Source organism: Octopus bimaculoides, chromosome 14, assembly GCF_046866305.1.
Source record: "Octopus bimaculoides isolate indiv1 chromosome 14, ASM4686630v1, whole genome shotgun sequence".
In the NCBI taxonomy this organism is placed as follows: domain Eukaryota; kingdom Metazoa; phylum Mollusca; class Cephalopoda; order Octopoda; family Octopodidae; genus Octopus; species Octopus bimaculoides.
Genome location: NC_142941.1, coordinates 31,458,222 through 31,485,076, shown reverse-complemented (window position 1 = coordinate 31,485,076; position 26,855 = coordinate 31,458,222). Strand labels below are relative to the sequence as shown.

The 26,855-nt window shown below is 33.8% G+C and overlaps 1 protein-coding gene across 2 annotated transcripts in view; it reads right to left on the bottom strand.

Moving 5' to 3' along the window:
* Positions 1-26,855, bottom strand: part of LOC106884342 (uncharacterized) — a 126,749-nt gene that overhangs the window by 57,165 nt on the left and 42,729 nt on the right. The window contains exons 6-8 of one of the 2 annotated variants that reach the window (XM_052972813.2): positions 25,472-25,653; positions 19,308-19,398; positions 3,656-3,900 (exon numbers count right to left, since the gene is read on the bottom strand). In XM_052972813.2, the coding sequence (XP_052828773.2) occupies positions 3,656-3,900; positions 19,308-19,398; positions 25,472-25,653 (518 nt within the window). The remainder of the gene's footprint in view (positions 1-3,655; positions 3,901-19,307; positions 19,399-25,471; positions 25,654-26,855) is intronic. The other variant, XM_089362653.1, reaches the window with a different exon arrangement.

The following is a 26,855-nucleotide window of genomic DNA, read 5'->3' as shown; positions in this document are numbered from 1 at the left end:
GATCGAGTTTTTGCGAAAACCGAACATTGATCGAAGCAGTTGTTATGACTAAAACATACTTAATGCATATATGAAATTTCAATCGAATCGGTCTGGTGGTTCAACAGTTTGGCCCGGCTTCACTCGAAAGCACTTGTACACGGAAACCGTAAACAGCGCAAAAATATAACTTTTTGAAAGGCAGCTAGGGTATTGATTTGATTCAAGAGGTTACTAAGGTTATTGCTTTAACAATGTCACGCCCCAAACCGTCTTTTCTTATGTGTAAGGCCTCATGTTTCCGCAGTTTCATGGTAATTTATTAAAACCCGTGCAACGCCGGTTGCTACTGCTTGTGAAATGGATGAAGGAAGTAGTATGTACTTACCAGTAGCTTGTGCAGTGCAGAGGCTGTTATTGCTTTAACTATCTCATGCTACACATAGAAATCGCTTTCGTTTATTGCAATGGAAAGCATCAGTGCCGGATGTTTACTGCTTTTGGCAGTGGCTATTTTGAGGTCACGTGGGGTCACAATGCGTGTGCACACCATGGTGGAGATTAATTGTTTATGCATTGGAGAAGGAATGGGGTCAGTGTTCTGAGAAAATCAAATCAGGAGCTACCTCAACAAAGGCATTTTGTTCGAATGTGAGTTTGTCGAATTGTGCTCAAACAAAACGCAATTTAATGAAATAATCTATGGCATAAGACTCGTTGGGTGAAAATGCATTCGTTTACCGAGTTTGGTTTAAACTGACTCAATGGTACCAGCGTTATGGCCTGCCTTAAAGGCATTTTTTGAGTCAATTTTTCCCGTCCTGTACTCAAACGAAACGGAATTTGAAAAAAAAATAATAACGAAACGAAAAACCTTGGGTAAGAATGCATTGGTATGTCAAGTTTGATCAAAATCGGACGACTTTTTCAAAAAAATCGATAATTATCGATCGAGTTTTTGCGAAAACCGAACATTGATCGAAGCAGTTGTTATGACTAAAACATGCTGCAGACCATATCAAACGCATGTCTGAAATTTCAAACGAATCGGTTAGATGGAACTCGAATTATAAACCTTCGAACTTGCACACACACACACACACACACACACACACACACACACACACACACACACACACACACACACACACACACACAGACAGTTTCTGTTTTATATATATAGATAATGGCAATTTTACAATGAAACGTTGTCACAAATTTAAGAAGGCATTTAAATATTTCAATTCTTAATTATAATTGCTTTCCATATATAATAAGCATAGTTTTCCAAAAATTGTCTAGCATATAAAAATTGTTTAACATAATTACTCGTTGTGATGTAGAATCTCTTTGTTTCAAATTATCGCAACGTAGAATTCATAAGTTTATTTTTTATTCTTTCATCATGCACTGATGTCACCAAAAGTTGAATACTAAAGTATTATATTTCTTCTTAACGTTCTTTTTAATGGGTTCATGTACCGCAAATATTTTCTTAGTTCCCTTTGAATTTAGCTAATTTTGGATCGCCTTGAAAACGTTGATTTAACATGTATTTTCGGATATAGTAACTTGAATGATATATTTTGTATCTAAATATGTTGATACAATAGAAACGATCGTCGGCATTGTATGCGGAGATTGCCTGTGTTAGATTGAGTGGCAATGATGGATACTGTGAAATCCTGGGTCTGGCATTTCTGTAGGTGTTTTTGATCGAAGTTTCTGTGCATATACGTTCCCTGAGTCAAACGTGCAGTTTCTTGGCAGTGCCCACCAATGTAGAATATACTGCAGACTATCTGATATACTACATAGATCATCGAGTACATTTTGAAGTCTTTGATGGAGAAATTAGGTGCTGAGCACGCAACAGCACTATCTGTGGTATTATTCATAGATTTTATTTTCTCTATCTGTATTTTTGTTGTTACATATATACATATATACATATATTATATATGTGTATATATATAAATGTAAGATCCAAGGATCGAGGTGTAGGAAGAAATTATGCTTCAACCAATCCACTTCCGAAGTTCCGCTCGCTGTGAAGTTTATGTAGCCCAGATTTTAAATACGCGCGCGGCACACATCAAAATAAAGATAAACTCAAATATTTTGAATTTGTTTCATACACACGTTTCCAGTAGTTATGCAGATACAATTCTTGCATTTACATATACAAATGACGCTTGTGACCGGTGAAGGCAGTCATTGACTATTACTCATATAACGTCTTAGTACCCGCCGTTGGCTCACCTGGGTTCGCACCTGCGGCTTCCATGCTTAGTTTGATAATAAGAAGGGCCACTATGATGCGGAGATTAATGCGGAGATTACCTGTGTTAGATTGAGTGGCCATGATGGATACTGTGAAATCCTGGGTCTGGCATTTCTGTAGGTGTTTTTGATCGAAGTTTCTGTGCATATACGTTCCCTGAGTCAAACGTGCAGTTTCTTGGCAGTGCCCACCAATGTAGAATATACTGCAGACTATCTGATATACTACATTGATCATCGAGTACATTTTGAAGTCTTTGATGGAGAAATTAGGTACTGAGCACGCAACAGCACTATCTGTGGTATTATTCATAGACAGTAATATCCACTGGGATGGACTGGCGTGCATTATCCGTATATTAAGTTCCTCCCTAAGGACTGCATGTTGTATTTAATAAAGAACTAGCATATTTCACACTTTTTAAATCTATATCGTCGTATATTAGAGAATATTTTTAGTGGTTTTCACCTTTTTTGATGTATTATTTATTTATATATTGTAATTGTATATTATTACTTCTCTATTTGTTTATGTGTATTGGTGTGTACTGAGTGCTTTTGTTAGTGAATATTATAAAGGTGAAAGGATTTTGTCTGTTTATTTATTCCGACTGTTTTCCATACTTTTTTAAATGTATATGGTCGTATATTTGCATTACAGAATATTTTAAGTTGTTTTCACATTTTTTGATTTATCATTTATTTATATGTAGTAACCGTGTATTATTACTTTCTATATATTTTTTATATGTGTATTGGTGTGTATAATTCGAGTGTTTTCGTGAGAAAATATAAAAGTGAAGGGATTTTCTCTATATATTTATTTATCTCGACTATCCACCTGCGATCTGGAAGACCTGCAACGAGTGTCACCTCCGGAAAAAAGTGGTATCGTAGCTATGAGGTACGAAGCTTGATCTCCAACCACATGGTTCCGGGTTCAGTCCCACTGCGAACGGAAATGATGAGAAACGGGAGTTTGTTTCTGGAGACGGATGTCTCTTAAGTGCTCGGTGAATCGGTCCACTAAACGACGACTGGTTTGCCTAATGTATAAGGCGCCGTAAAGAGAGCATTTAAAACAATAGATGATGTTGGTGAAGGTAGAAGAGAAAAAGTAAAAGATGTGTTCACCGCAAAGAATGTGGTGAGCAACGGACAGGTGTGGCAACAATGTCTGGAGCAAATGAGGATCCGGGGTGGATGGGATTAGGAGACAGAGGAGAGCTACGGACTAGTAAGTTGCATAGGTTTCAGGTGCATATGAAGGACGGGAGGTGTGAGGAAATGTAGGAGGTAGCAAGTAGAATTTTCCGTTGAGAGGATAGAGTAGAGTGGAAATTATTTTAAATCAACAGCAAAATGAATTTTAGATAAAAGATAGTTGATTTACATTGATTAGACTATAATTCCTTCGCCCAGAGTTTGTCACGTCTATTGATCCGGCGGAGATACAATCAGTAAATGGTAATATAAATATATCTCTGTAACCAATTCTAATTGAATTTGTGTGAATTATATTCGATTTAATCTGAATGCTCATATTTCCTGTTTCCACTGAGGGACTGTGGAACATGTTTATTATGCTCGGGACTTTAAGAACTTTTTCCGTTGCGATCGACAATAACCAAACATGAACTGCAAAGAAATAAAAGTAAATCAAGAAAAATAAGAGATGCTTTTTATAAAAAAATTTAAAAAACAGTCTAAGGTACGTGGTGTCAACAGTAAAGAATAAAACTATATCCTGTCATTTATAACGGGTTCTATTCTAATTTAAAGATATATAAATCCAAGTCATCAACATCACTCGGGCTCATCACAGATTTCGCATAAGACACATGCCTGCTCGATAAATTTCACGTTTTCCCACTTTATTTCTAACCACAAATGGCTTATTTTTTATATCTAGCACTATGTCTTTCTCTATTTTTAAGTTAATGGTAAAAGTAAAGTAACTCTGCAAAACACAAATAATCTTTGCACACAGACGTACAGAAGAAAACAGCAATCAAATAACGGCAGCGATTTGACTGTCACCTGTATTCTTGACAAGAGATGCCAGTTAGTCTTTTACACCTATCAAGCTTGTTCGTATTAGCCCGAGTTGCTGAATAATTTTGCGTTCCTTTAAGAATATTGTAGAACGGAAACTTTTCATAGATTGGAATTTAATCTCTATAGAAATTTACTGTTTCAAGAAAACATAGAATTTGAATTACTTTTAATTTTTACGATTATAGATAACAACTCGGGCTGTAACTTCTGAACCCGAGTCAGGCGCGTGTGAACGATGTCGAGAGATCGACTGCAACGACTGATATTTTGTTGCACAGGGCACCTCTAAGACGACAGCTAGGCGCTGAATAGAAATAAATTAACTGCGACCAGGCTCAATAAAAGGAGCTCGAGTTATTGGCTGCAATTACATACTTGAAGTCAGTGTTGGTAGAAATTAAACCAGCTTGCAAATACACGTTCACTTTACTAAATTTATATCCGGGCTAAACCCGAACAGCGCGAGTGTCGAAGTCGCCATTGATTTAAATATATGGCTCTCTCGCTCTCTTCTGGAAAAAAAGATGAGCAATCTGGAAGACCTGCAACGAGCGTCACCTCCAGAAAAAGTGGTATCGTAGCTATGAGGTACGAAGCTTGATCCCCAACCACATGGTTCCGGGTTCAGTCCTACTGCGTGGCACCTTGGGCAAGTGCCTTCTACTATAGCCTCGGGTCAACCAAAGCTTTGTGAGTAGATTTGGTAGACGGAAACTGAAATAATCCCGTCGTATATATATAAATGTTTGTGTGCCTGTGTTTACCCCCCACCATCGCTTGACAACTGGTGTTGGTGTGTTTACGTCCCCGTAGCTTATTAGCAGTTCGGCAAAAAAAAAAACAAACGATATAATAAGTATTAGGCATACAAAGAATAAGTCCTGGGGTCGATTAGTTCGACTGAAAGGCGGTGCTCCAGCATAGCCGCAGTCAAATGACTGAAACGAGTGAAAGAGTAAAAGAATAAAAGAATATGTATGTATGCATGTATTTTTATCTTAATAATTTCGATGCGACACTTCTAGTTTATTCTATGACTCTTTCATTTCCTCTCTCTTCCTTTCTCTAATTCTTTTTATCTCCCCTTCTCCCCCTTCCATTTTTTCTCTCTCATCTTTTCTCTAATTGTTTTCCTCTCCCCTTCGCTGTTCTCTGTCTGTCCCTCACTCTTCCTCCTTTGCTCTCTCGTTGCTCCAACGTGACCATCGGCTATCTTTCTTTCTTTTCTTAGCATGAGTCTCTTTTCTTCTGATTCAGCTGCAAGAATCAGACGCATTCTTGTCTGTCTCCTGTCCAAGCTTGTTCCTCCGCGTTCGCCACCTCAACTCGTTCAGGCTTGGCAACCCTTCCTGTTTGTTTTCACACTCCTGTTTTTGTTACCAATTTTGACCCTCTGCAAAATCCCAAATTTTGTTTAATTTACTTTGCGGGAACAGCTGTTTTATCGAAGGCGTATCTTATCATGAATTGCTTGAAATACGAATTAGAAAAACAGCCAACCACTGTTGAAGGGTCGTTCTTTAAGTTGCTTGTCTTGTTTTCCATTTGTTTCTTTCGTTGTTCCCAAAGTAAGTTCATATTCCATATATTCGTATTTCGTATTTCATGTTGTTTACGTTCTGTGACGTCCTGTGTTCACATATGCATATGTATATACATATATATGTAAGTATGTACATATATGTATGTATATATGCATATATATTATTTATATTATGTATGTATGTATACACATACATACATACATACGTAAATATATGAGGTGGTATCAACTGGACTAGTGCCGTAGCGCGCCAACAGATGGTAGCATATGGTTGCGTGCGTAATGAGAGCAAGCAGTGAGTTTCATGAGGCAGTGTGCCGAACGACATCGCTGTGTTTACTTCGTAGTTTTTGAAATTTGTGCTTTTGTGATCACGAGTATTCTGTAGTCTTCGATTTTGTCGTGAACAGGAACAAAGAGCCAACGTGAAAATTTGCCTTAAACTTGGGAAGTCTGCTACAGAGACATTGTGCATGCTTTGGCAAGCTTACGGTGACGAGGCATTGGGTCGTACACAATGTTTCCAGTGGCACAGGCGCTTCACAAGTGTAAGAACTTCCCTGGAAGAAGATGAGCAATCTGGAAGAGCTGCAACGAACGTCACCTCAAGAAATGTGGTATCGATAATTCGTCCCTCAGGGTCAGTCTGTCAACCGAGAGTTCTACTACAACATTTTGAAGCGTTTGAGGAAGGACATTCAGCGAAAGTGTCCGGATGTGTGGAGCACGAAGAACTGGATTCTTCACCGATCTCTCCTCACTCGTGAGTCTCTCGCTAAAGACAACATGGGACCGCTTCGACAGCAGTCGTTTTCGCCAGATTTAGCAACCTGATGAAAATGCATCTTAAGAGTCACCGTTTTGACGCTGTTGTCGAGATCCAGGACGAATCGCACGGAAAGTCCTCGACTCACTTATGGAAAACGACTTCCAGGCCGGATCCAAAAGCGGCAGCAACGCTGAGACTGGTGTATTGCTGTGCAAGGTAACTATTTTAAAGGTGATGATATTAAAACTTAAGTAAATATAACTAGTTAGGGAACCTTTTAATATCACCTCGTGTATATATATATATATATATATATATATATCAGGAGCAAAAAAACTAGTTTTAAAATCTCAAAATGAGATCTAAGCAGTAACGATGGTGTACAGTAAAGTTTATTTGACAATGTATGCTGGCCGTCCAACGTAAAACTATGTTACTACCTTGTAGCACTTGGAAAACATCCTTTCCAGCTAGTTATCGACATACGATTAGTGTCTGTAATATGCTCTGTGTGTGTATACACACACACACACACACACACATATCTATATCTATCTATCTATCTATATATACATACATATGTATGTATATGTGTCCGTATATGTGTGTATATGTATGTTTGTGTGTGTGTGTCTAATACACATGAGAAATATGCACAATTTGTAATGTATGTATTCTAGTGTAGCATTTTTCAAAATTACGAAGTTCTTTCTGGTCCCTTTCAGAAATTCTCATATATATATATATATATATATATATATATATATATATATATATATATATATATATATATATATATATACATATATATATATATATATATATATACATATATATATATATATATATATATACATATATATATATATATATATATATATACATATATATATATATATACATATACATATATATATATATACATATATATATATATACATATATATATATATACATATATATATATATATATATATATACATATATATATATACATATATATATATATACATATATATATATATACATATATATATATATACATATATATATATATACATATATATATATATACATATATATATATATACATATATATATATATACATATATATATATATACATATATATATATATATATATATATATATATATATATATATATATATATATATATATATATATATATATATATACATATATATACATATATATACATATATATATATATATATATATACATTCTGTTGTGTCTGAGGAGAGTCATTCTCTTTTGGTGTCTTATAATTCAACTCACTCACCGGTAAAATTTCCACTTATTTCTTTTCTTATTTTTCTAAACTTTTCTTTGCGTCTTGCAACCTTTTCAATAGTTTTTACTATTGAAATTTTAGCGGTAAGTGTGTTAAATTATAAGGTACCAAAAGAGAATGACTCTCCCCAGACACAACAGAATATGCTTCAACAATATGTTTGCGCGCGTGTGTGTGTGTGTGTGTGTGTGTGTGTGTGTCTGTGTGTGTGTGTCTGTGTGTGTATACACACAGACACACAGACACACACGCACAGACATACATACACATATGTGTGTATGTGTGCGTGAGTTTGTTATCTTTGAATCACCATTTGATTTGTTCACAAACCAGTCTACCTACCTGTGTTATTATTTCTTGTTATTTTGGTTAAACTAAAGATGGTAAATTCCTTAATTTTCAATCTGGCACTTTAACTTAATTGATCCGAAGGCGATCATATGTGAATTGATATTTTTTTGTATTATGAATAGCACTACAGTATGTCTTTGCTCTGTTCTTTACCATTTACTGACCATTTGCTACCTTCCAGACATAGTAAATATAAAGAGAGTACACTTAAACTGTTGATGTAACCGTGATATTATGGCCATCTAATGAGTTAACTTTCTTTCTTTGCATTAATTTGTGACTATATGATTGCATTATATAATGCCGCCATACATATTAATGCAAACATGCATACAATTTCTTGCATAATGAAATTAATACTACATGAAGAAGGTTGCGAAACGACCGTAACTCTATGGAAGCATGTAGTTAAATAAATCTATACCTCCTAAATTTATGCATTATATACTCCTTACAGAGCTTACTATGATAACCACACGATTCTCTAAATCCATATTTTATACTACTCTTCTTATATACAATTATATATATATATATGTATATATATATATATATATATATATATATATATATATATATATATATATATATATATATATATATATAAAGAGAGAGAGAGAGAGAGAGAGAGATTCAGGTGAATATGGTACTTAAGTTGAGGCACCAGAATTTAGTACGGTATTATCCATACAATTTCAAAGTAAGGTAATTAAAATCAAAATAAGCAACAAGGATATACAGAGGTAATGCAGTACGATAGTTTCATGCAACTCCATTTAATTGAACAATGTAATCATTACATCAATTTAAAATGCAGAGCAATCCTCAGCTGTACAAAGACATAGAATTTAATTAAATTAGAACAGATGGACACATTAGTATAATAATACCTAAAATCTCCAAGAAGTTAAGGAGATAGACAAAGAACATATTGTCTCCACTACAGCATAGAAGTTAATTAATAAATTGTCAAGAAGACTCTGCCTGTCACTGATTTTATTTGTTTTTTTATGGGGTTAGTTTTAATTTATAGACTAGTTTATCAAACCTTGTATATCTAAGGCTGAGAAATTAAAGGGCATTATCTGTTAGGGGCAGGGTTGAGAGAGCAGACAAAAATCATAGTTGGTATAGTTATAAAAATCATGAGGTTTGGTAAAGGAAAACTTAAAACAAGATGTTGACTGACAACTAAGCGGGATCGCTCGCTTGCAGACCATTGATAATGAAACAGGGGAAGTCTTATGTAGTACGATAGTTAAATGTTTTAAAACAATGTTGCTATATTGTATACACATAAAGTTTATGACTATTCAGAGGGTTATTAATAAGAATATATTAACAAAAGGATAGGAATCTATGGATACCTTTATGGATACCAAACTTTTTACCACAGTAGAGGGTGAAAAGAAATTATTCAGAAAGAAATAATCAATTAGGGCCGAATACCATAGAAATAAAATAGCTTAATTATTAATGCTACGGTAAAGCATATTTAGCTTATTAACACCAATAGAGAAGATTTATAGAAAAAGTATACTAATTCAAAATCATACCAACTATGATTTCTGTTTGTTCTCTCAACCCTACCCCTAACAGATAATGCCCTTTAATTTCTCAGCCTTAGATATACAAGGTTTGATAAACTAGTTTATAAATTAAAACTAACCCCATAAAAAACAAATAAAGTCAGTGACAGGCAGAGTCTTCTTGACAATTTATTTATTAACTTCTATGTTGTAGTGGAGACAATATGTTCTTTGTCTATCTCCTTAACTTCTTGGAGATTTTAGGTATTATTATACTAATGTGTCCATCTGTTCTAATTTAATTAAATTCTATGTCTTTGTGCAGCTGAGGATTGCTCTGCATTTTAAATTGATGTAATGATTATGTTGTTTAATTAAATGGAGTTGCATGAAACGATCGTACTGCATTAGCTCTGTATATCCTTGTTGCTTATTTTGATTTATATATATATATATATATATATATATATATATATATATATATATATTCAGGTGAATATGGTACTTATGTTTAGGCACCAGAATGAAGTATGGTATTATCCATACAGTTTCAAAATAAGGTGATTAAAGTCAAAATAAGCAACAAGGATATCCAAAGTTAATGCAGTACGATCGTTTCATGCGACTCCATTTAATTAAGCAATGTGAACATTACATCAAATATAAAATGCAGAGCAATCCTCAGCTGCACAAAGATATAGAAATTTACTGAAATTACATTTCAACAGAAGGACATATTTTTATAACTACTATTAAACTCTCCACGTAGAAAGGAAGAATTAAAAAAAAACATTTTGACTTAGCAAGACCATACAGGCTAGAAAATATTTCTAAGCAGATTTTTAACTGTCATTGATTTTATTTGCTTTTTTGCTTCTGATTTATAGACCATCCTATCAGACCTAGTGATTCAAAGCTTAAGAGGGCACTGACATTTTGTTTGTAGGGAAAGGAGTAAACAGTATAGACAGTAAACATGGACGATACAGGTACAAAATTTCTTAGGGTTTAATGACAAACTACTATGAGGGGTGGGGGCTCTACTAGCAGACCAGTTTATAATGGAATAGGGGAATATTATTATAAGGCACCTAGGTCAAAAGTGTATAAAATAAAGTTGCTATATTGTGTACAGATAAAGTAAATGGTTATTCATAGTTTTCATTAATCAGAATAATGTATCAGTATTGTTTTACATATGCTAAGTTGAAATACTTGAGATACCAATACTTGCATAATTAATATGTGAATAAATAAAAGCTAATTATAAATTAATAATGAAATAAAAAGAAATAGTGTATAATAATGTAAATAATCAATTAATGCAGTATGTAAAAACCATGAAGTGGTATTAATTTAAAATGTTATGGTAAAGTACATTTAGACTTATTTACACCAACACAAGGAACCATAGATAAGATGTGAAATTAAAATTTTTATATATATATTGGACTGAAATTTTAAAATTAAACTTATATATCTAATATCAATTAAAGGCCACATAAGAGATAAAATTTATTATGTAATTAATGTAAAAAATTGATACAGAGGATTTACATGGTATATAATGATGGACTCATCAAGGTTTAAGAAACTGATAAAAGGAATGATTGGAATTAACATAGAATATAATGGTGAACTAAACTATTAATAGAGAACATGATAATTATGTACTGATTTAATTAGATTGCACTATCTTAGATTATCAGGAACTTGTATTAACTAACATAGGCTAAGTACAAAATAATAATGGAACAAGGATTAGATTTATTCAAATCACCCATAAAATAACAATGATAATACGACAACAACAACGGAATAACATGAATCCTTTAGGGTCAGGCATCAGATAAAAATTTTAAAAGGTTTAAAAACTATTAAAAACTATTAAAAACTATTAAAAATTTTCCAACATCTTATTCATTAAAGTTAAGTAAAATACACAGCAATAGCAAATGTGATATGGAAAAAATATAAATAAATGGAAAAAATATAAATAAAAGCATATACCATCAATGGATAAAGTTAAAATTTTAGTTTTCACAAGAAGATTATACATTAAGGTGAGAGATCAAAAATATGCTATAAAAGTTTAATTTTAATTTAAATATATGATTTAGTAATCACACTAAATAAGAGTTAAAGAAAATATTTGATATATCCAATATCTAAAATCGAAAATATTCAAATTTACTTGATTAGCTTATCTCTATAGTAACTACAATTCAATCTAGTATAAGGGAAAGTTAATTTTGTATTCTTCCTACTTGGAGAGTTTAAATGTAGTTATAAAAATATGTCCTTTTGTTGAAATGTAATTTCAGTAAATTTTTATATCTTTGTGCAGCTGAGGATTGCTCTGCATTTTATATTTGATGTAATGTTCACATTGCTTAAGGAAATGGAATCGCGTGAACCGATCGTACTGCATTAACTTTGGATATCCTTGTTGCTTATTTAGACTATATATATATATATATATATATATATATATATATATATATATATATATATAGAGAGAGAGAGAGAGAGAGAGAGAGAGAGAGAGAGAGAGAGAGAGAGAGAAAGAGATAGAGAAACAGACAGACAGACAGATAGAGACAGACAGACAGACAGACAGACAGAGACACAGAGAGAGACACAGAGAGAGAGACAGAAAGAGAGACAGAGAGAGAGAGAGAGAGCGATAGATACACACACACACACAAACATATATATATACATATATATAGTAGAATGACATAAAGAAAGTTCTTGGCACAGTATTATATATTTGAAAAAATGAGTATAGATGGTAGGGCATATTTTTATTTTAATAATAATAATGTTCACAGTGAGTGACTCTGGTATGGGTTTCAAGCTGCAAATAGCCGTTTTCAAAGTGAAAAATGTATGTTTTACTGAAACGTACATTTTCCTTAATGCTTAAATAGCAAATAATTTTTTCTTAGAGGTATACACATAAAATATATATATACATAAAAAAGGAAATATATACTTAAAAAGATACCATGTGTAGAAGAAGTAGAAGAAGAAGAAGAAGAAGAAGAAGAAGAAGAAGAAGAAGAAGAAGAAGAAGAAGAAGAAGAAGAAGAAAAAAACGATGAGGAGGAGTAAAATAAGTAAATTAAATAAAGATAAAATAGAAATAAAAATAAATATAAAATAGCGATAAAGATAAAAATAAAGATAAGACTAATAGTAATTGAGAACAGGGTGAAGGAGAGTTAAGCCCAGCAAGAATAAAGAAATGGAATATTTTGGAGTGGTTAATATTATTGTGAGGTCAATATTGTTGTGATTTGTCAAAAGATGATCGGTGGGGTGTCTACTGATTTGAAGTCACCTATTCAGTTCTCACACATTGTGTATATATACATATATATAGAAAAGAATTAAGGTTCTCAGAAATCTGGATGTTTGTTCATTTACAGATTTTATATTAAAAATAATAATAAAATATATACTGTCCTTTCTATAAATTGTCAAATTAATCCTTCTGAAATATGTAAAGTTCATTCCTTTCATCCTTTGTTGAAATTTCAAGTGTTAAACACTTATTTGTATAAAGAATTGGTATATTTTTTTCTAAATGTATAGAAGACCTCGGCAAAACTCATCCCGCTATTAGACGTGTTGGTAATCCTGTAAATCCGATCCAATTTTGAAAATTCATCCACCGCGAATATTTAACATTAAATTTTTAATTTAGCTAGATTTCAGAATATTGCAAATAAATAGTTTTTGTTAGAAGATTCCATTTCAAATTCGATTTCAATTAAATTTTTTTTTTTTTCGAAATGAAGTAATATATTGGAAGGATTAATTTGACAATTTATAGAAAGGACAGTATATATTTTATTATTATTTTTAATTTTTTAATATTTCTAATGTTTTAATATTATATATATATACTATTGGTTCTTAATGCATCTCTGAAGAGCGGAATTACTGATAATAAGATGATCTTTAGATCACTTTGTGATTATAGTAATATCCGCGAAACGATCGTAAGATATTTAACTCTTTAAATTTTAGGTTCCTTTATATTTTATATTTTAGACTTTACAATATTCATGCTTAATTACGCATAAATTTTTATACGCATATATATTCACACATATATTTATCTATATTCAGATTTTTATATATATTGATATTTATATTTCGTATATTTATGTTTTAAATTTTAAATTTATTATGTTGCCGTGTCATGTTGGATGTATGTCTTTCAAAATATTAAATAAATATTGATTTCCTGAGTATATTATTGATGAGTTTATGAATTTATTAATAATATAAAAACACATATACACACACACACACACACACACACACATATATATATATATATATATATATATATATATATATATATATATATATATATATATATATACATATATACATATATATATATATATATATATATATATACATATATACATATATATATATATATATATATATATATATATATATATATATATACATACATGCACGTATACACACACATACATATATATGTGTGTAAACATACGCACATACACATTCACATACATATACATATACTTATATACATATCTCAATACACACTCATGCACATATGCGTACACGCACATATGCACATATGTGCACACATGCACACAAAAAGGGTGTACATCCATACAAACATATTCCTATATATATTTTATACATACACACATACACATATATACCTATACATACATACATACATATATATATACACTGAGAGAGAGAGAAAGAGAGAGGGGAGAAAGAGAAAAGGGAGAAAAACATTTATATATAACTTTTTGGGTGCATAAAATAGTACATAAAAGAGTATCTACTCATATGTAGATTTTATTATTCAGGTCGTGTTTGGTTGGTATTTTCGAATAAAGTATTTTTCTTTGGCATTACAGAAACATTCATTTTTTGTCCACAATTTGAAGAAAAGAAATATTTTGAATTTTCTTTTCTCACATTTTTGGAAGTGTCCACTGCAAGTTGTGTTTCTAACGGAGGAGTCATGGATTTGTTGTTTATGTACCCTTACTCTCTCGCATAGTCGAATGACCGTTTCACCAATGTAGTATTTTTTGCATTCGAGACATGTAAATTAGGTTTCTGGATTTGCAATTCATATTTGCGTTTATTTTTAAAATGTTGTTGTCTTTAAAAGTAATGTGTTCTCCTTCTTCAATGTAATCACACGTTCCACAACGACGGTCACCACATTTTTAAAACTCTCTTTGTTGTTTCTCTAGTTGTAAATCTTGCTTGAGTTAAGAGCTTTTTAGGTTGGGTGTTTGACGTCTACTATAAATTATTTGTTATTAGTTTGGTCATTTTTGATGATTGTTGAAGAACTAGGAGGTATTATTTTGCAGTATTGGTGAGGTGATTTCTTAAGTCGCTAATGAGTACATTTTTATTTTTGCGTGTTTGTGTTCCTCTAAGGTCTGTAGCTGGGATGTTTTTTTTACTTTGTTGATTGCTGTGTCAATTAATCTTGTGGGATACTTTTGTTCTGTTAGAAATATTTTTAATACTTGTAATCCTTTATGCCTTAGTTCTTCATCTATTACTAGAGTGAAAATTCGTTTTGCTATATTAAAGGGTATGTTTCTTTTTTGGTATGTGAGAGATTAGAGAAATGAAAGTTCAAATATTGGTATGTGTCTGTAGGTTTCTAGAATAGATCTGTTTTTATGGTGTTATCTTCTTTAATTAGAATTATGCCTGAAAATGGTAATTCCTTTGTGTGTTGTTCCATGGTGAATTTTATTGAGGTATATAAATTATTTAAAAGTGAGTGAAAGATTCCAAAGTCTTCTTGGTTTTTGGTCGGGGACTACTTTTGTTCCCATCGCTGTTCCTTTTATTTGTAAGTTGTTGTCGAAGAAGTGATTATTTTCTAATATTAATTTTCATCCTTCTAAAATGAAGGTTTTTGAGTATCTTTCCATGATATGATTTGGGTGCTTTGTTAACCAGAAATTTATAGCTTCGATTCCTGGGTCATGTGTGATATTGGTGTATAGACTAGTTTTACATCGATACTAATAAGAATTTCTCCTGGTGGACACTTTTAGGTATGTAGTTTAAAAAGTCCATATCGTCCTGGACAAAGCTTGGTATCATTTTGCATAAAGGTTGTAGAACTATATGTATTAAGTTGCTTAAGCGTTGTGTGCTGGATGCTGGTCCTGCAATGACTGGGTGTAGTTTTAGATCTCTGTGTTTCGGAATTTCGCCATGTGTTGAATTATTTCCTTTTATGCTGTCTTGAATTTCTTTTGATTTGTGGATCTTGGGTATGTACGCATTTATGTATGTATGTATGTATGTATGTATTTATGTATATATATATATATATATATATATATATATATATATATATATATATATATATATATATATATATATATATATATATATATATATATATATATATCTGTGTGTTTGTGTTTGTGTGTGTGTTAATAGATAGAGAGCGGGACAGAGGGACATAGTATGAGGGAGAAAAGGGATTGTATCCAAAATTTCCATGTATTCAACTCTAATATTTTGAATCTATGTCTAAAGATTGAGAGATGTTCATACATGCATGTATTTTCTATTATGAATTTATCATATTCCTATTACCATTAATATTTATGTTCATAGAATGTATTTGCCATCCTATAATGAAGTAAACATTGTTTAGGGCTCAGTCAGGTGTACACGCAAGAAAAAACAAATAGACAGTTATATCATATTCAAATCATAATTGGCGTTTGTTGATTTTTGTCTGTGATTGATAGACATTATCTGTACATAAGGATGGTTTTGTGTCATGTGAAGGTTCACAAAATTGCCTCACATATAATATTACTTATAATACAACAGTAATAATGAACATTACAGAAATTTATACATACAGTTCAGGATACGATACAACCAGCAATCGCACACTTTTCGCAACCGAAATACAGAAAGAGAGGGGGGAGACAGATAGACAGACAGGAATTTTTTCTCTTAGTATCTCATTTGCATAACGCATGGCATTTCGTATTGAACCCTGCTATTCTTATTTTAAGAATCGCAAACAAATACACATATTCCCAAACACAGAGACACATTCACACATACGCATACAATTTTTACGCACATATACATGCGTGCACAAAAAGCACATACCACACACACACACACACATGCATGCACACGTGCGTACCATTACACTCACATTCACAACACATATGCACGTACACAACAAGTAAACATTCATAGATAGGCATGCAACCAACCTTACATAGTATCCATGAGCGCAAAAGGAACGCACGCATACACAAACTCGAGGGGGAGCTGAAACATTATTAGGCTGACTATAAAGGAGTGATCCTAGAGCTGTGAAATCTTGCAAGCATTAATTTCATCAATTCTTATTAATAACTGCATTGTTTCATCCCAGGTAAACTGATATCTGACTGTTCAAAGACTACAAATCTAACTACTAGTGACTTCCCTTGAAAATGGACAAAATTTGGCATCGTCGTCTTATCAAGTACTTGCAAAAAAAAAATGGGTTTGATTCCCCAAGGACATTCATGCTGAAAGGATATGCTACATTAGATGGCGCTCCATTTCATGAACAGTGCAAAAGCGGGCAACTGAATTTAGATTGGAAAGGGAGAGTCTTGAAAATGACCTAAAGTCTGGACGTCACGCAACTACCACCACCGAAGAAAACATTGATCGTATTAACCACGTGCTGATGGATGACTGGCGATTGAAACACACCCTCCTCACCAACTCCAAAGAAGGCAAAGCTCGTTTCATATGCAGGGATGGTGATGACTTTAGTTTTTTGGGATGCAAAAGGTATTGTGTTTATTGACTATTTTCAAAAGAGTCACACTATCAAGGGAGAGTAATATGCCAACTTTCTGAGGCAGTTACAAAAGGCTATCAAAACCAAACGGCCGCTGAAACTGACGAAAAGAGTCTTGTTTCATCAGGATAATGCTCTGGCATTCAGGTCCTTGGTTTTAATGGATACCGTATGCGAGTGTGACTTTGAACTGGTGATCAACCTCCGCATTCTTTTGATTTGATCCTATCTGACTATTATCTGTTCTTCAACATTAAAAAACATTTGGCCGTGAACCAGTATCGCAGCAATGATAACATCATATTTGTTGTTTGTGACTTTTTGACCAACAGGATGAAAGCTTCACCAATGGGATCCGAACTCTGTAACGCCGACGGAGGAATGTATGGATGGCTGGGGAGACTATGTTGAAAAATAAACCTCATTTAGTTACATTCTATGAAAGTATCTTACCCAGTCTATAAACGTTTCAACCGGTCCTCGTATTCTGAAGTTGGGATATTAGTCTTTTTCATTCATAAATAGCTAACCCATAACTCTATTACTCCATTTAACTATCAAACGCATAAAATTTTAATTCATTTTCCAACGAACTGGAAAGTACTGATATCTTTGATTGAGGATATTCTTGATTTCTATATTTTCTAACATCTTTCTCTCTGACGGCAGGGTACTCAGCTTATGGTATCCTTACTCAATATCATGATCCACATGCTTGATTATTCTAGAAACAGCTGTAAGAGACTATCTTTTTATCATAACTATTCTGCTCTATGTTTATATTCTCTCTTTGAATTAAATGTTTTTCGAGTCATGCCATATGATTCGCTTTTTCATTGTCTATTCTAATTTATACATAATATTATATGTAAATATAAACATGTTGTATGTATTAATAACAAACACGCGCTCAGCGTTATGTATATTTTTACGTATGATAAACACATTTTGTGTCGCTGTGAATTTAGCACCATATTACAACGCATTAGGACTCTATAAAGGAAAAATGCACTAGCCCGAACTACGTCATATAATGTGTCGTTAGTTTTGTTTTTTACACTTTATGGTGTGACTTAAAAAAGATTTGTCTGCCATTTCTAACATGTCAATAGACCACGTAAAGGTTTCATCTTCGTTGTCTGATTTCAATGACAACAAACAGTTCCGATATGTCGGCAATAGACATTCTTGATTGGCTAAAATTAAAAAAAACAAACTTTAACTGCTTGTATCCATAATTAATTTTCAGAAAAAAAAAACCCATGCAGATTTTATCATCAGCATGCAAAACTTCATCAGCACTACAGTTTTAAAAACTGATCTGGTGAAATTTATCAAGATCCGGTAACTATGCAGGAGTCGGGGATTCAAATTTACTATCAGAATTTCCTTGTGTTTCAGAGCGTAACACTTTATTCTATATTCCCTAATTGCCCGCCTACGTGCCACCGACGGTAGATCTTTTGTGTTACTTACAATGAGCTGGTGTCTCATTCAAGGGAAGATCTATCGTTCATCTAACTCTACAACACCGCAAACATGTACATAAATGAATATGCATATAAACACAAAAATAATATGGAAATAGTAATTTTTAAAATACCTTCAAAATGATTCCAGATGCACGCATAATGAAATGACTTGGTGTAATTCAGAATAACGTCAGACAGTTTGTGGAAGAACCATATCATGAGCTGAAAAATAAATAAAAGTATGAAAGGAAAAGGTACTCTGATTGGCTGCTCAACTTCTGTTGTTGTTCATGCAGTCGTTGTTTTTGCTGCTGCTTTTGTTGTTGTTTCAACCCAGACCTATGATTAAATGCTTCCTAGCTATGACTATATTGTAGCAGGTCTCTGTAAAATTACAAACTGGCACCCTTTTTTTCGGGAAAGAAATTTTCGGCGAACAATCGAACTCTTCTAATGGTCTAAAGATGTCATAAAAATCTGACCACTAATTGCCTTTGAATAATTATCAAACTTGACTGATTGACGTCAGCAGGGAACTAACTAATCAGAGATGTTGATTCGGCATATATAAGTATGTACATAATATACATTTACATACATACATACATACATACATACATACATACATACATACATAGTAACTGTAACTTTATTAAGAAATCGAAGATTAACCTTCTTCCCAACTCTATTAGCAAAAGCGAAAACGTGAATGATATAAGTGTCTGCCAGCAAAACTACATTATTGGCTCAAGTAACTGACCACTGTCCCCCTACTACGACTATGGTAAATAGCAGGCGCAACCACAACGATTATTGTAGTAGTAGTGGTAGTCAGGGTTATATGCCAGTAAAATGTGCCCTTATTGACATTTTTCGAGAAAAAGTAATTTTGGCTTTGAAGGGCTCTCTCGGGGAGAGAGAATTCTCTACCGAAGTAAGTAAAAAAACACCAGATATGATATTAAAAGCTGTTAATGAAATTGGTGATGAGTATTTACAACAGTGTGATGAACCCACATACTGGCAGATTAACGCTTGTCTATATGCTCTGGCTACTACTGTAAAATAGTATATTAATGATATTAAAAAAGTAAACAAAACCGAAATAACAAAGAAAGTACCATCATGGGTATTGAAGACAGAGAAAAAGATAACTGGTTTACGGAAGACCATCAGTCATGTAATGATGCTTATTGCATGCAAACAAGCAAATTACTATACGTTCCACCAACAGAAAGTAAAGAAGGAGATAGAAATGATGCTTGGAGACAGCAAAAAGAGGACACTCACTTGCAAAGTGATTATCCTCAAGCAAGAGCTAAAAGTTGTTAGTGAAAAAGTCCGACATCAGAAGAGAATAACCAAAAGAACAATAAATAAAAAATTTAACCTCAACCAAGCAGCAGTGTACAGAGACATGAGAGGTGGATGAATAAACATCACAGATGCTCCTTCACGAGAATACATAGATTCTTCTGGAGGAAAATCTGGAGTGAAAAAAGGAATTTAACCAAGATGCTCTGTGGCTGGAAGAAATCCGAAAAAGTTATTGCTCCTGCGTTACATCCAAGACATACAATATTGATGGTGAAACTCTTGCAATTGTGATCCAGAAACTCCAGAATGAAAAAGCACCTGGAAGAGACTTGATTATTGGATATTGGTACAAGAAGCTAACATTCTACCGACCATATCTTATCAATCTGTACCAGCAAACTTTCATTGGAAATAGTAGCATACCACACTGGTTAGCTCTGGCAGAGACAAAAATGATCCCAAAATGCAGAACCACCCACATGGCAAAACATTGCATGCCAGAACTTAATATATAAAATCTATACAGCCTGTTTAAGCCTCTTCTTGCAGGACCATTGTGAAACTAATAACATTATCACAGCAGAACAAGTAGCTGGGAAAAAAAGTAGTCTGGAGATGTGCCGAGCAATTGTTAATCAACCAAACTGTGCTGTCAGAGGTGCGAGAGCATAGGAGGAACCTAGTTTCAATGTGGCTAGACTACAAGAAAGCCTTTGACTATGTTCCCGCCGACTCATGGATGCTAGAAGCCCTTCAACTTGCTAAAGTTTCAGTGAGAATAGTCAAAGCCATAGATGACCTGACTTCATCGTGGGCAACCATCTTGAAATTAAACACAAAGAGTAACTGTATTATCACCGATAGAATACAGTGTCGGAAAGGCAATATTCCAAGTAGACAGCTTCTCTGTGATGTTGTTTATACTTTCTGTAAACCCCTTGTGAGTCATATTAAGGAAGTCTGAAGGATATCTCCCTGGTTCACAAGGAAACAGAAATACCAAAATTATACACTGTTTTTGTTTTTTTTTTCCTGTGAATGACTTAAAACTTTATGCAAAGGATATGCATGAGATGAAAAAGAGCCTTGACCTAGTTACAACATTCTCAAAGGATGTAGGATTGGAGTTAGGTCAGGATAAATGTTAGATAGCTGTGAAAATGGGGGAAAACTATAAACCAGACTAGTAACATCTCCATTAATGATTTGACTGCTTCCCCTGTATCTGACGCGAAATGATACAGGTATCTAGGGTTGGATGAAAATATATCTTACAGTGGCACTTGTAACAAAACACCTGTCACTAAAGAATATTACAGCCGAATACAGAAAACTTGGACCTCAGAACACTCTGCACTCAATAAAACAGTGGCCCACAATGTGTTTGCAGTGCCAGTACTCATACCAACATTTGGGCTGCTTGATTGGATGCTTGATTGATATGAAAACCCGAAAAATACCAACAAGTACACATAATTTCCACATAAAGTGATGTTGACCGCCTCTACCTAAAACGATAACAAGGCGTAAGAGACTTAACATCGATCCAAAATGCCTTTGAATGTCGCATCATATCCCTTCGGCAACATCTTTTAACCACCAAGTGTTGAAGTGCATCCCTTGACCAAGTATGCATACATGAGGCTGAAAACATCATAAGACTTGGAAGGCAGCTCCTTAAGCAACACTCTTTGTTTGATAACCTAGAATACATGCCCAAAGAAGTTTCACAAATCTACCGCAACGTATCATCAGATGAAAGGATAAGTTCGTATACTTAAGTTGTAAGTTCGGCCAAACTGACCACTCACCACAAGAATATCATATTTCAAGTTTTCTTTAGCCTGACGTTATTTATTTATGACCCACCACTAGTCTTGGCCGACACAGCATCATGTATGTCTGTCATTTACGACCTCACCCTTTAAGATCCCTTTATCTCTTTATCTATCTTTATTTATCTTTATTTATCTTTTTTTTCTACTTTTAGGTTTTTTCTTTTCCCCTTGCTTTTTAACTCTGTTATTTTATTTCTTTAATTTTATATTTTACCACCCAACCCTTCTAAATAGCTTATATGCATCTTACTTTACTATCCGGATTTTTTCTTATTGTTTCTAATATTACCCCCCCCCCCACCTTCGATTTGACTTCTATTATTTTTGTACTAATATCTGTGTATTTTTCTTCGTATTTTATATTGTTTTAACCGCCAACTTCTTCCTTTTTTGGACCCTCTCCTTCTAGCTCATATAAGTTAGCATTGTTTATGTAGCATTCATTCTACCCTGAATTGTGGCACAATATGGACAGATTTCGGAGTACCGATGAACTTTTATGTAAATGTATCAACTTAAAGGATAAACATATTACAATGTATATTACAATGGATATTACAATGGACAATACCAAGTGGACTCTCACTTTTTATCTCTCATGTTTCTCCTTCTTTTACTTTTTTCTTGATGAGTTCTTCTTTGTGATATAATACTTGGGAAAGAATATATTTGCGGCTGAAGATAGCTTTATACCACCCTGTCTATCAATTATATACCAATATAATGATGCAACGACTATAAAGCTTGAAACACGTGTACCGCGGAATCCTTTGTGTTGTTTTTATTTTTAAGTTTTAAATTTATTCTTTCACCCCGGCCACGATCTGGCATATACAGGTGCTTACAATTATCAAGTATTACCTTTAACTTTTACTTTACCTATATATATATATATATATATATATATATATATATATATATATATAACCTATATATATATATATATATATATATATATATATATATATATATACATATATGCATATGTATATATATATATGATACACTTTAATTGAAATGCAGTTTCCCAAAAATTAAACATCTAATATAATAAATGCGAAAACTAATTTCTGTGTGTCAGTGTGTCACACTTTGACCCACCCACCACTCATTATTCAATGACACTTCCTCGTGCTGGGGTGAGAGTAATAGCAGGCATAGAGACGATGAGGGTGGTGGTGAAAACAGACAGAGAGAGAGAGAGAGAGAGAGAGAGAGAAAGAAAGAAAGAAAGAAAGAAAGAGGGATAGAAAGAGAGACAAAGAAATTTAGGGAGGGTTGGTGATGTTTTATTAAAAGTAGTAGTGTTGATGGTGACAATGGGAGTAATAAAAAGAGAGAGAAAGTGGGAGATGATGTACAACTTTCCTGGACAGAAATCCCTGTGGCCAGCATACTGAAACAACTACTGAACACTATCCTTTTTGTTTTAATTTTTGCTTTCTTTAACACACACGCGCGCGCGCGCACATATATATATAAAATACACTTCAACTGAAATATAGTTTCCTCAAAATTAAACATATCTCATATAATAAATGTGAATGTCAGTGTGTCAGTGTGTCATACTTTTTCAACTTTACTCCTAGAAGCCGTAGCCCAACATATACCATTTTGGATTCAGGCTGACTGAATTTAAAACATTCCAGGTCGAATCCAGACCTGCATTTCTAAAAATTTTGGATTCCCATGTTTTCATTACTGTGATTGTTTACGGCGATTTTTTTACGTGACCGCCCTTGCTCTCAAACACTGCATTAAGTCTTCTGGTCATAGAATCGACTAAAGTTTCGCATGTACCCGATGAAATCGACTTTCATTCATCCTGAATGATGTCTTTCAACAATGTTACACTGCAGGGTTTTTTTCTCTCCAACCTTCCTTTTCAAAACACCCCACAGATGTTCTGTTGGCTTTAAACCAGGTAATATGGTAGGCCAAGGCAATACCTTTACCTTTTTATCTGATAAAAACTTAGTCGTAATCTTTGAAGTGTGTTTAGGGGCATTATCATGTTGGAACATGGAATGTTTTCCTAGTTCCTTGATGCTTTTCAACATTGCTTTCTGCAATACGTCACAATAAAGCCTTGAATCCATTCTTCTCTCAATAAATGTGAGTCCTATCACACCAGCTGCACTCATGCATTCCGAAAGCATAACACTTTCACCGCCGTGTTTCACAGTTGGCACGGTGCATTTGTCGCTGTTATCTTTGCCTGGTCCTCGCCATACTTGTTTAATACCATCTGACACAGACAAGTAGATTTTAGTCGCGTCAGAAAAAAAAGTTTATTCCACAACTTCTTCCCCTTACTCACATTGGTTTCGGCAAAAGAATGATGACTTGATTTATGCCTGGTAGTGAGGAGAGGCTTCTTACGAGTAACGCGTCTATGAAGACCGCATTGGTTCAAACTTCGGCGAACTATTTGGGCGGATACACTCTTTTCACTAACAGATGACATTTCTTGGGCCAAAGATGAAGCGGTACGACACCCGTTATCCATCACGCAACGTTGGATGTTGCGAATATCACGCGCAGTTAAAATAGGACGACCTAGACAACGTTTATTGCTTAGTCGTCTAGTAGCTTTATACTTCTGAACTACTTTGGCAACTGTGTTTACGCTAATATGTATTCGTTTGCTAATTAACTTGTATCCTAAACATTTCTTGTGCAAATCATACACACACACACACACACACACACACACACACACACACACACACACACACACACACACACACACACACACACACATATGTAGATAGATACATACATATATACATATATACATACCCAGAAACATGTATGCATGTATGTATGTATGTATGTATGTATGTATGTATGTATGTATGTATGTATGTATGTATAAGGTTGTGCCTCAGGTCTATCATGATTCAGCAGATTCTATGATCAAAAGTGCTGCTGTCATGAAAATCGTCATTTTAGGTGTATGTAGGATCACTTTATCTGTCTCCTTTTATTAGTTAACACTCTCTGATGTGATTTAAGACGACTGACTCGTAGTTGTAGCAAGCCCCGAAACCATACAGAGGCTGACCCGCTGACTCTTATATCTATCTCCAGTTTGAACCTTAATGTGATGCTGAAATTAACATGAAAGACTAACTCACCTTTATATTTTTCTCACATACCCTTACTTTAATTTTATACGTTTTGCGCAACTGCAATTTTTCAGTTATCCAATATTCATTATTCAAGGTAATGTTCCTCTGCACTAATTTATTCTCCGAATCAGACAATCTCATCTGATATGTATCATTTCTCGTGAAGTAGCTAAATTTCACTTTTATATCTGTAAAAATATAGAGATATGTTACAACTATATAGCATATCCAAGTTAATATTTACACATTACCTAAAAAAAGCATTTAAAAAGGTAATAAGAAGAAAAAAGAGTAAAGTTACTCAATGACGAGAAGACATTCTTAAAATTTTGATTCCATAAGATGGTATGGTGGCAGAACAAGTACCAGTTGAACACTGGACTTAGCTCCTCCTCCGAAATTGCTGGCTTCTGCAAAATTTGGAACCGTTATTATTGAGTGAAAGGTCAGTGCATGACATCAAAGTGACACTGGGGTAAAATATACAAAGCTCATGACTATATATACCCATCATGACTATTCGGCTGATAAGTGTACACTAGGCACATGCATCACAACCATATGTGCGCGACATGGTGATCTCATATCAAGATAAACAGTGCATGACCCTGCAGATGGGGCCCAGTTAGAATTTTCTTCAGGTCGAAAGGTCCTTCAATAAGGGTTGTTTTAGGATGTTGAATGAAACACACGTTTCCAGAGGTGAATTATGCAAACTCCAAAGAATTCCTTTCGACATATGGCTATGATGCTTCCCCACTTCTTCTCGTGATCAGAGATGCACATACCGTCAGCCACTAAGAGACATGTTCAACTGGTTAAGGTCAACCAGCTGACAAGAAAATCTGTGGTATTAAGCAGAATATTTGCTGTAGCTCATCTTTTGTACCAAGACAAAACAAAGTACATGATAACACTTCCAATCAGTTAAGATCAGAAGCCATGAGAGTCACTGCCTGGTACTGCGCCATGGCATATTATTATTATTATTATTATTATTATTATTATTATTTATATTTTCTCTTATCTCAGGTTTTGTTGGGACTCCTGGAGTCTTATATGTGCAGCGGGCTTAATACCTGCAGCCTACGGTACCATGCTATTCGTTCTTTTCAGCTATCTAATACTTTCCTGATTATTCTGGCTGTTCCAAGGAGGAAAAATTTTGTAACAGAGAACTGGGCACTCTGTTCCAATTTCCTTTATATTCCTCTTGATGCCTTCTGATACTGTTCCCAAGGACCCAACAATAATTGGCACTATCTTCACTTTCTTCATTTTCCATAGCTGGGCTATTTCATACTCGAGAGGGTTGTATCTGTCTATCTTTTCGCCATCCTTCTTGATTGTTCGTGGGTCAAAGGGGTATGTAACATCGACTATATAGCAT